Consider the following 12600-nt stretch of genomic DNA (forward strand, 5'->3'; position numbering starts at 1 on the left):
CCACAAGAAGCTATTAGCCCACATGAAGCCTACTGGGTAAAATACAGTTGGAATTTTAGGGAGGGAGATTAGACCATGCACAGATGAAGAGTAACAACAGAGTCAGTGGGAAATATACGTAAAACAAAGAGATAAGAGCTAAAGTCTGAAGCTTAAAGATTGCCATCCTTCCTGTTTTGAAGATAAAGGATTAAAAACAAAACAAAAAAACCCAGCCTAACCACCCTATGTAAAGAACTTTCTTCAGGCTAGTGGGTAAACAGAGTCAAAGGATAAAATATATTCCTAATCCTTATTAAGTAATGAAAATAGGTATGGGGCCAGGTTGCCCTAAAAAGGACCCTGGCAGATTAAGAGGAATAACTATCAGAGATGTTTGCTTACTTTGCTTCAAATGCCTATTTGAGAAAAACTCCCTAATTTTGCCTCATCCCTGATGACATGAATATTGAAGGAAACTGTATAATTACAATGGAGAGAAATCCAAGTAAAAACACACATATTTAGAGTCAGATGAAAAACAGAGCCAGAAACCTGGCTAGAGATCCTATACTATGCTCTATAATAGGATCTTTTAATGAAATACGCAGCATCCATTGTTTCTTAACCAGCCAGACATGAAAGTTTTGGGGAAGGTCCCTGTTCTATCTTCTTCCCTTCTGTCTTTACCTCTTGCTTGTAACATGCTATTGATACAGGCAGGCAAAATATAGACTGGGGATTTAAAAATGTTCAACTTCTGATGTAGGGACTGATGTGAAATTACAGGGACTATCAAACATCTATCTTAGTAAGTCAAGCATAGCATCTGTACTGAGAATAATTTTTGCTGGATTTTTATAAGTCACTGGGGATAAAGCTGTTTATGAAAGCCATCCTTGAAAGTGCTGGGATAGACTGAGGAGTATTGGGGAAATAAGTATTCCAATCACACATGTTTATGAAATGGATTATTTTAACTACACTCATCCCTTCAATAATTTTTCTTACAAGTTCTTTTACCTTAAAACATGAAACAATTTTTCCTTTATTGCTTCACTTTAGAAAGTAAATTAGGTAAAACTATATTGAATAAGCAAAAATGAATAAAACTAAAATTAAAAGAGAAAAAAAAAGAAAGAAAAAAAAGAGGATAGTTGATTAAAGGTAATAGATTATATCCTTGGTAAACAACTAAACTCCAGAACCAGCAAGAAGCTGATAAGGTGTAGGTTGAGTACCCAACCCAAGGATTTGATTTCACAGTAGTAGTTACTTACCTAATAATTATAATTATGAGAAATTAGGCAGAAAGAAGTGACTTGATTTTCTAGCCACATGCAGTGGTTGGTCAGGCTTCCAGATCAAGCGTAGAACAGCTATATACTCCAAACCTATTCTTTCCCTCCATTTACTCCCTTCCTGAGCTGTGAATGCAATTACACTAGTTTCCATTGATCTCTAATTTTGGTTAGACTCTTACTAATAAAACATCCAAAAGGAGGTACAAAAGGGAAAGGAGAATAGTTAACATGTTTTCAAACATCAAGATATCACCAGCTATTTTATAATGTATATTTAGCTTTATAGGTGAAAATCCTAACCATTTTATCAGCATGCTTGTTACACATCTAATGAAAATTTATTTACATAGCTAAATAAAATTTTTTGTACTATCTGGCACTTTAATCAAAGTGTGACTTATGATGATGATTAAAATAGTAGATTTGCAGTTCAGGAATGACTATATGAAAGTAATGAAATAAGAGCGTTTTTAACCAACATGTCAGAATTTCACATTCAGTTAAAAGATATTCTTTTTAAAGTAGTAACCTAGAGAAACTATATATTTCTTATAAAGTTGCCAGTTAGCATATAGGTAAAATGCCAACTAAGTTGGCATTTTAAGTGGCCAAATACTCCAACTTACCTCATTGCTAGAGGATTACCTAACCTTGCCTTGCTGAACTCTAGAGTGGCTCCAGGGTTTGTTTTGGCCAATAAAATGTAGATGGAAATGAAATATATCACTTTAGGGCAGAAGCTTGTGAACTAGCATGCAGTTCACCACATCTGGACATTTAGCTACGAGGCAGTATTCCAGGCAGAGGTTTCTCCATCAGCCTTGGCCCTGGAGAAAAGACAATGAAGAGCAGAATCACAGTCCGTAACAAATGGGCAGAGTAATGAGAAATAAATCTTTGCTGTTAGTCCACTGTGATTTGGGGACCATCTGTTACTACTATATGACTAGCCTATCCTGACACACACATTTAAATTACCTCCATGGTCCCTCTTGGCAAAGGAGTTTGTGACCCATACTTTTAAGGTCTCCTCTAATTTTTAGAATGTGAAAAACTGAAGCTCAATAGTGTTAAATACATGTTCAGAAGATAATGAAGTCAGTCTCTGTATCTAGGTCTGTCTGACTCCAAGGTCTATACACATACTTTAATTCCTTACTCTCCTATGTCATAATGTGATGGGAATGTTTTCACCATTACTTCTCTCTCTCTCTCACAATACTGTAAATATATTAAATGGCTTTGAAATTCACTGGTTTCTGAAATATCTAATCAAAGTAGTATCATAATTTAACAAGGAAGTTGCTAAAATACAATAACTTTTTGACAGATTTTTCTAGAAATCAAATAAAATACATATGTTAATATGTAATTCTATAGTGTTGTGTTTATCTTGTAAACACATTCTGTACCACTTTAAAAGTATTTTAAATCATATTTATTGTTTTGCATACAACTCAGACATTTTTAATATTCAAAAAACCCAAATGCAAAGTAATAAATTTGGCTTCTTTTCCCCACAAAAATGGGAAATACATCTTGGTAAAGAAATTTTTAAATTGTTTTTACACACCAGTTGTTTGTTGGGAATTATAGTTCCAGGAAAAAAAACAAAACAAAACAAAACCTTAACTGGCCAAAAAAAAAAAAAAAACTGATTAGTATGTAAACAGTTTACAATAATAAGGTAAGCAAGAAAGAAAAACTGATCAGAAAATACCCTGCTTTAAAGTAGTTTTCAAATTTCTGTTATGGTACAATTTATTCCCAACAACTCTGAGCCCATTAAGAGCACTTCTATACAGAGAAATACATAACAAAATGATACAGTATTTATTGCAATAAGAAATTAATTAAAGGTTATCATAATATATGTAACTTAAATACCCCCCCCCATTGATAAAGTGGCTTTTTATTCCTTAAACATAGAAATTCTGCTCTTCATTGTAGAAAGATGAAGTCCTCTCATCAAAAGGCACATTTTTATCTGCAAGGAAAATAAAAATACTATAAATGCCCATCCTGGAACAAATTTAAACACATTTAAAAATATTCCCAAAGATTTGAAATGACAGAAGATAATGAAAGTATTTAAGGAAATGATAATGAATGGCACCAATAAAACACATGATTACTTTGTCTATATTAATTATATCAGATAATATTCTTCAAATTATAATTCTAACTTTTTCAAAGGGATTTTATATATAATTATTGTGGGTAATTAAAGGCTATTTCATAGTCATACTAAAGTTATATCCTTATATAATATTCATAAACAACTTTAGTTGACTTAAGTATACAATGTAGTTATTTATGTATTGTTTCTATAAACACAATTCTTAACTGATCCTATGTCTAAACCTTCAGAAATGAGGATTAATTGAAGTCACAGGCCTGGAAGTATATTCAATGAAACAAATAAAAAATGCTTTTAATATTTATAATACAGTTACAAAATTTATCCATACAGAAGATAAGGTTTTCTCTAAACTATATAATGGGCAAATTTGCCCATTTTCTTACCTTATTGACTAGTTTATGGTAATATGAGGCTATATTTTCATCACATATTTTTATAGACTTTAATTCTAATTATACATCAGGCTTTACTGCTACGTAATCCAAACCATAGATTCCAAGAAACTTCTGCTAATAAGAGCCATTACAACCGAAAGCACATAGTCCAACCAAAGCCAAAGGTGTGCAGATTTTACTAACTTAATAAACCGTCCTTTATAATCATCATTAACACATAGAACTTCACTGGAGATACCTATGAGAATGAGTAATACTCTCTTCCAACTTATTGTTTTGTCTGAATCTTTAGTAAGCAATCTATAATAGACCTCTAAAGGATTAGATTATTACAAGCTAATGAGATTCTAATAAATTTTAATTTGAGGGTAAATTTAAGCTTTTTAAAAATATATATTGAAGGTCATTAAAAAACCTGCTACTCATGAACAATAAATAATTCCTCAGAATTCATGCCTACATTTAGTGACCCCCAACTCCAAACCCAACATTTCTCTTTTGCCAGTTGCCAAATTTAACCTTCAGAAAACACTCTGAATAGCCAGAGTGACATATTATAAGCTGTCTGCTCAATATTTATTATCTCCTTTTTGTTTGCTAATAAAAATACTGATTTTTTTGTGAGCAAAGTAGGGTGGCAGTCTGTTGGGGGGAAGGGGAGAGTTCTGAGAAATTTTGATTTCCTGATAAAGAGACAGATGTGGCTTGGGTTCTTGCCTCTCACTATTTTGTTTTCTGGAATACAGATGTGATGGCTAAAATGGAAGCAGCCATATAACCACGATAAAACAAACATCAGAAAAGATTTGGGGAAACTGCATAGATGTAGAGATCCTGTAATCAAACCGCCATTGAATAGATGCCAGGAGTCAACTGCTGCATACTTCTTATGATAGGAAAAGACTTTCGAGTCTCTGTAATTCTAGGTTCTCTACTACTTGTAGCAAGAAATAGTCAATCTAACAGAAGCAGAAAGTAGAATGGTGGTTACCAGGGACTGAGGGGAAAGGGAAATGGGGAATTGCTACTCTAAAGGGTATGAAGTTTCAGTTATGCAAGATGAATAAGTTCTAGAGACCTGTTAAATAACACTGCACCTAAGGTTAACAGTAGTGTATTATGTAACTAAAAATTTGAGAGGGTAGATCTCATGTTAAATATTTTTACCACATGTTTTTCTATGAGGTAAAGCAAGTCTGTAGTATCAATACATTTTATGGAAACCTCAGTGTGAGTATTTTTCAAGCTTCAAGAATGTTCTGTCTCTACACATTATGCAATGATACAATAAAAAAAGACATTTTCAAGGACAAACTAAGAGCTAACTGGGAAAATCTTAAACTATCAAAATGGCTATTAAACCAAATCAAGTTTGAAAGGAAAAACTGTCCTAGTGTAGTCAAGAGTATTGTTATTCTTTGTTCATTTAAATACATTTGCAAATATTAGATTTCTGGAGTTTTTTTTCCTCCCTGGTCCTTTTAAAGAAGAGATAATATCTTTGGATTTTAAAGAGTGAACACTATCTGAGAATGATGGGAAAAGTTAATGCCTTAATAATTGTGTTTAGGACTTTTTCTGTCCATAAACTTGAGGTCCTTGTCCCTGTACTGTCCTGCAACCCCATTCACATAAATCAACCTTACAGGTGGCTATGCTCTGCGTCCCACGCCCAACTATCCCACTATATACCTCAGAGAGTCAGCAATCCAGACTGTCATGGCAGAATATAACTCCTGAACCAAAGCAGTAAGTAAACATTTTATTAAATAGATCAACTGCTATATGAACAGAAACTTGTGATTCAACTGTTCTGTAAGTTTCCATTTGACAGAATTAGTTTAGACCAGATCAGTCAAACACTTTTGCTCTAGGTCTGTACTGTCCAACACAATAGCAATCTGGCAATTTAAATTAAAATTTCAATCAGTTAAAACCCAATAAAATTAAACATTCAGTTCCTCAGTCACACTACTCAAATTTCAAATGTTGAAGAGCCACATATGGCTAGCGGCTATCATATTAGACAGGGCAACTCTAGACCATGTGCTGAGATGAGAAAACAGCATTACCAAACAGAATTTAATGTTACATATCATTTGTTGAAATAATATACAAATTATTCATGTTCTTAACCAATAAGGACACTGTGATGATGAATGGAGCAAGGCAAATTTTCTTCTAAGGCTCAATGTCCACAAAAAAGTAAAACATACAAAAAACCCCAAAACCCTACATGAAGGTTCTCTTTTATTACCTGTTTAAATAATGACAAAGACAGCATAGTTCCCTTTAAATGGGTAAACTACAGACTATCCTACTAGTAACACACACTGGACATCCTTAAATACCAATTTCTATCTAAAATAAGCATTAGTACTTTGACATATTCCTATACATATTCTATTTACTTTGAATAACCTTAGTGTTTATTCTGATAAAATGTTATGCTCCACATTGAAAGTAGTGATTTAGAAATTAGAACTATTTTCAAATTGATAACTGTTTGAATAAGATCTTCTTAATGAGAGTTTCTGGTTAACACACTTATATCAAATCTGCTTCCTGACTGTGATATGCTGATGTTAATAACCAGAAAATACTTTGTAGCCAAGTAACATTGAGCACAAATGTAATGAACACATACAATACAATACTAAATTTAATGAAGCAGAATGGAAGTAGCTAAAAAGCAAATATAGAGTTTTTAAAATTACATACGTGGCAGAAATCACTAGAATAGCCTTGAAGTGATAGCAGTACTAGCTTTTAGAAGCTGCTACCAAGATTGCCAAAATGTCCTTTAGTGTACATCAATATAAAATAATAATAATAACTTTACTGTTCAGCAGAAATCAAACAGAGTAACAAGGTATTTTTTCCACTTGTTTTGTGTTGTAAAGCACTGTTTTAAACTGCGTTTTTGAGACTGCTTATGAGTATTTATTTCCAACATTTTTTTAAAGAAAAATGAAGGTAATTTTTAGTTAATATACAGCTGTCTCTGATTACTCATCGGTTTTTCTATCTGAGAGAGCTAAAACGTCCTACACAATTGTTAAAGAATTGATATTTGGTTTTCAGTTTTATAATTCCTTTGCACAAAATGTTTCAGTAACCAAACAAATTACCTCTAATATACAAAATTAGGATATCAATAGCAAATTCAAGAGAAGTCACATTAACTAAACTGCTTGAGCAATTTTTTCCACATACCTACAAATTTTCCCAATTTGACTGTATTAACCTCAATGCTTAAATCTAGTGGTAAGGATGGTTAACTCCTCAATATCCATTCAACCCCAGATAATAATTCTGAACTAATCATGGTACTTCCATTTTTCTTGCAAGTGTTTAGTTTAGGAATGATCACATAACCAATGATATGAAAAACAAAAACAAAACTCTGTTAAACAGAGTTTCTGGGGAAACTATTCTCATTCCTAAGAAGGAGACACAAGATAGCTGGTCCCTAACTTCCACTGAAAATTACTATTCTGGGCATGATTATAGGAACTGCTGGCACCATCCTATTATTGGCCTCAGAATGAAGCCCGCACTTGAAGATGGTCAGAGTCAAAGGGATCATGAAGAACAGAAGCCAGAGCCCTGATGTACTGTGCCTGGAGTTGGCCCTACCTGTTATATCTTATTACATGAAATAATAAACTTCCTTCAGGAAATTTAGGTTAAACCATATACTAGCAGTTTCATATGGTTCAATCTAATGCAAAGAAATTTAAAAATAAGTACTCCAAATTCTAGCCACCAACAATTACTATTAAAATTTTTATGTACTAAAAGCCACATTAAAAATACCCCTCTCAGAAAGAGCTGACTACAAAAGGATAGTTTTATACTGTGATGAAATTTTAAGCAAGGAAATTAATTTACCTCTCTGGAAATGACTTGCTTCCCGTTATTTTGTGGATAGAATTTGGAAAATGAAGATGAACTAATTTTAGAAAGCACTTAAACAATGAAAGAAACATCAGTAAGACATCCAACAAGAATCACCAGCAGTTATACTGTAGACTAATGATTCTGCACTGCAGTTGGCAAGGCAGGCAAATAATAATATTTATATTCCTAATTTTGGGGGTCCCATTTGAAAAATGAACAATAGCGAGTGCTTGTATAGAAGACAGAATGAAGAGACTTTAGAATTATTCTTTTTATGGGTATAAATCAAATAAATATTTGAAAAATGAGATGAGATTGCAGCAGGAAGAGAAGCCAAGATTACTTAAACTCTCTGAGCCTCAGTTTTCCTATCTTTTCCCCTGCAGAGCACAGGCTCCGGATGCGCAGGCTCAGTGGCCATGGCTCACGGGCCCAGCCGCTCCGCGGCATGTGGGATCTTCCCAGACCGGGGCATGAACCCGTGTCCCCTTCATCGGCAGGCGGACTCTCAACCACTGCGCCACCTGGGAAGCCCCAGTTTTCCTATCATTTAAAGTGAGAGCAATAGAAACTACCCTGCAAGAGGGTCTTGATGATTTCATTGTTAAGGAGCCTAGCACAGTGTCTGGTACATCCTGCACTAAGGCAGGTATTTACTATACACCTATTATAGTTCTGCTACCCCACTCTGTCCAGGTTTCCCCCTGGCTCAGTGATAGGACCCCTGCCTGATTTTATCCCTCTAAAGACATTCTCTCTACCACTGTCATACATTCCTTTGCTTTTTTCTACCATTTATATGACTGCTCTGGGAAGCCCTTCCTGAAAATCCTCTTTCAGGGCCTACGAAGACCTTGTGATACACTCTCCATATAAGTATTGATTTTTCCCTTTTATTGAGAGCAACAAATGGCATTAACCATGATTATCAGCTGTTATTAAAGTGAGTTACAATAGGATCTATACAGATAATCCCCAACTTATGATGGTTTGACTTAACAATTTTTTTTGACTTTATCATGGTGTGAAAATAATATGCATTCAGTTGAAACCATACTTCAAATTATGAATTATGATCTTTTCTCAGGCTAGCATTATCTTTCCTCTTTTGTGATGCGGGGCAGTGGCAGGGAACCATGGTTCCCAATCAGCCATGCGATCACGAGGGTAAACAAATGATACACTTAAAGCCATTTTGTACTCATACCGATCTGTTTTTCACTTTCAGTGTGGTACTCAATAAATTACATGAGATATTCAACACTTTATTATAAAACAGGCTTTGTGTTAGATGATTTTGCCCAACTGTAGGCTGATATAAGTGCTCTGAGCACATTTAAGGTAGGCCAGGCTAAGCTATGATGTTCAGTTAAGTTTGGTTTATTAAATGCATTTCTGACTTACGATATCATCAATTTACACTGGCTTTATCAGGACATGTCCCCATTGTAAGCTAAGGAAGATCTGTGCATCTTTCCCACAAGATAAATTTGAAATGTTGAATAAATTGATGGCATAATAATGCATGTTTAATATCTAATACCAACATTGGAAGATCAGAGAAAGTCCTGACCATTGAATCTACTTCAAATGAAGTAATAGAGTTTGGACTGTATATCTCAACAGAAAATAATCTCTAAGTTACAGAAGGTAATAGGAATACAAACACACCTCTATCCACACTTCTCTGAAACTTCTGTCCATTACTAGAAAAGAAATGAGTCTACCTTCCTCAAAGTGAGAGACAGAAAAAGAGGTCGATGTGTGCATAGACCTTGAAAAAAAATCACAGTAGAGATCTAAAATCAGTGTAGGTGTTATTTAATGCTGTTTGAAGAAGAAAATAAAAGGGGAATAGAAAAACTGGTCTTTGCTTCTTGGCACCCTGAAATATCCATCTTATTGCTCATTTTAAAAGGTGCAAAAGTAGGTCGGGCTTAGAGAAGAGCATTACCTCTGGTTTCAGCAAGGTCAAAAAACAATAATTGGGAATCCTAAGTCTAGCTCAGACTTCTTTGTTCTGTATTTCTGGCCTATGTATGTATATCTATTGTTAACTATATGAGGCTGGGCATTTTGTCCATTTTTGTTCACCACTGTATCCCCAGAGCTTAGTAGAGTGCCTGGGGATACATGGCAGATAGTCTATCATTGCTCTTAGTGAAAAAATGAATCCATCCAATTTGCTATGTCCTCTGGGATATCATAGGCACCTCCAATATTCATGGTTAAAAATGACCTCACACCCTTTGCTAATAATCCCACTCCTATAAATTTACCCTGAGCATACACCTCCAATAATATAAAAATATGTATGTGTAGGTTTATTCATTGCAGTATAATTTGTAATTGCAAAATCATTGAAAACTACCTAAACATCAGAGCATAGGCAACTGATTCAATAAATCATGATACATACACAACATGGAGTACTATGTAGCTGTGAAAAATAAAATCTCTATGAACTTATGTAGCATGACTTACAAGAGATACTATTAAGTGCAACCAAAAAATATAAAAGAATATACACTATATGCTACCTCTTGTGTAAGAAAGAAGAGAAACATAAGAAATAACATATTCCAACCAACTTTCATCAAAAGAACCACAGGAGGACAAACCAGAAAATAATGAAGTTGATTATCTACAATGGGTGAGATGGGAAGAATGGAGTGGAAGGGATATGAGGGAGTGCTACTTCTCTGAGTGTGCCAGAGAGTGAGTGGGTGTATATTCTTAAAATTTTTTGGTATAGTTTTTACTTTTGGAAGCATGTTAGTGTTTTTCATATTTAAAAAGAACAGTAAAAATGGGAAGGACAGAATAAATCTAAAACAGAAGCAAGCAAATGACTTAAATTATATTTCAAATGACTATTACAACCACATAGAAGAGGGGAGAAAAAAAAGAACTAAGCCAAATTACTTACTGTATCTGACTACCCTCAGTCCTGGGCAAGATGAGGCTCTGAGAAGAAAACTGCAAACAAATCCTAAACTCTTCTTGGTAGATTTGTTTATTGTAGTGCTCTAGGCAAAGCAATTCTGAAACTATATTAGTTTTATTATAAGATTGAGCAAAGAAGTAAACATATTGATGTTGCTGGGAGCCAGGATGTTGCTGGGAGACATTCTTAACACAATGAACAAGAAAAATGCCACTATGGAAAAGGAAGAAGGCAAGAAAGAACCCAGTGGGGATGGACTGGAATGGTAGAATGGGAGGTGTGAAGTAATAATATCTAAAGTATGCACATATATGCAAATATGCATGTATAAGTGTGCACGAGTGTGTGTGTGTGTGTGTGTGTGTGTGCGTGCGCATGTGCGCTTATGTATACATTTCATAAGCTTGTCTGCTGACAGGGCCAAGAAGCAAGAACGCCCAGTAACAAAGAGCTCACCTAGTACCCAAAGGAACTAAGCCTCCTTGGAGAAATGGTTGATTCCATGGCTGTAGCAGGGTAGGTACAAAATGAGCCTGGAACGCCTTGTTAGGCCAAAATGTAAGGAAGTGCTTAAAAAAAAAAGGGAGCAAGTCACAAGTGCACAGAAGCCAGCTTGAAGAGGCTCCCACTGGCAAGTACATCAGTGAATTATAAACCTTTGAAAAAAGAGAAAATCATGATTCCATAATGTCAATAAGTAGATAGATAGGTAAGTAGATAGATAGATAGATATATAGTTAGATAGGCACACAGATAGGTAGAAAAAGAAGAAATGATGGTAAGCTCTTGCTTACAGTACAGTGTCCATGCTGAATGGTAAATATGGAGGAAATGTTGTGGTTGGAAAATCATTATTTTGCAACTATCATAGTGAAGATTAGATCAGGCAAGAATCATGACAAATGGGTACTAAACCTAGGGGGAAATGTTGATGATAAGCAAAATATTTTCATGATTTTAAAATGTCTATTTATTAGTTGCAAAGGGGAAAAAAACAGTGCATACTAGAGAAATTAGACAAAACCTTGAAGAGGTACATCACAATTACCACTGCTTCTGAAGGACAGATGGACACTATGTGTCTCCAGATACAATATCCTGAGAAGGATGTAGAAAGATCTATGTAGTATTTCCACCAAGAATGCATACTCTGAATCTAATTATAAGGAAATACCAGAACATCACTTAAATATAAAATGAGAGGGATGCAATCTTCCATATCTATATTATGTGAGGAAAGAGAGAACACAAGAGAACAAATAAAGTAAAATGTTAAGGAAAGGTGATTCTAGATAAAAAGTTTAGGATACTCTTTGTACTATTTTTATTCCTATAACTTTTCTGTAGATTTGAAATTATTCCCAGACAAAAAGTTTTTTCTTTTTAAGTAATGTATGAACATATGCTCTTTGAAGAAAAAAAAATCAAATAACATAGAAGTATATAGAAGGAAAAGTAAAAATGAAAATGAACTGTCAACCCCCCAATCTCACCTCTTCCCCACTAGAAGCTAAGCTTCACAAAGTCAGGATTTAAAAAATTTGCCTTTTCTATTCTGTTGCTTTAATGTGTTCCAAGCACCTAGACTAGTGCCAGGCATTAAATAGTTGCTGTATAAACTAGCTGCTACATCATTCATTTATTGGATGAATGAATGAATGAATAGGTAAGTACACTTAACAGTGTGCTGTTCTCCTTACTTAATCTAGACATATGTACGTTAAAGTTTATTCTAAGTTTTTTAAGTAAATGGTATCATAATACTAAAAAATTCAAGCTGATTTCACTATCAGTTATCACTGATAGTTATCATTATCATTACTCCCAAAACTGCTTCTCCATTATTACCATTTCTCTCTCTTTCACCCCCCAAACACAATACCTAAATCTTGTTGATAATACCTTTCAAAGCCTCTTGAATAATTCACT

General features: G+C 34.3%; 1 protein-coding gene and 1 long non-coding RNA gene across 2 annotated transcripts in view; both read right to left on the minus strand.

The window, feature by feature from the left end:
* The window catches only part of LOC116752229, a 51736-nt gene extending 49197 nt beyond the window's left edge, over positions 1 to 2539 (minus strand). The window contains exon 1 of the long non-coding RNA XR_004349431.1: positions 1910 to 2539. This is a non-coding gene — a long non-coding RNA (uncharacterized LOC116752229). The remainder of the gene's footprint in view (positions 1 to 1909) is intronic.
* A 167-nt stretch (positions 2540 to 2706) lies between these two features.
* The window catches only part of FAM174A (family with sequence similarity 174 member A), a 34952-nt gene continuing 25058 nt past the window's right edge, over positions 2707 to 12600 (minus strand). Inside the window, exon 3 of the mRNA XM_032625101.1 lies at positions 2707 to 3270. Coding sequence (XP_032480992.1) covers positions 3267 to 3270 — 4 coding nt within the window. The 3' untranslated portion in view covers positions 2707 to 3266. The remainder of the gene's footprint in view (positions 3271 to 12600) is intronic.

Source organism: Phocoena sinus, chromosome 3, assembly GCF_008692025.1.
Source record: "Phocoena sinus isolate mPhoSin1 chromosome 3, mPhoSin1.pri, whole genome shotgun sequence".
NCBI classification, from domain to species: domain Eukaryota; kingdom Metazoa; phylum Chordata; class Mammalia; order Artiodactyla; family Phocoenidae; genus Phocoena; species Phocoena sinus.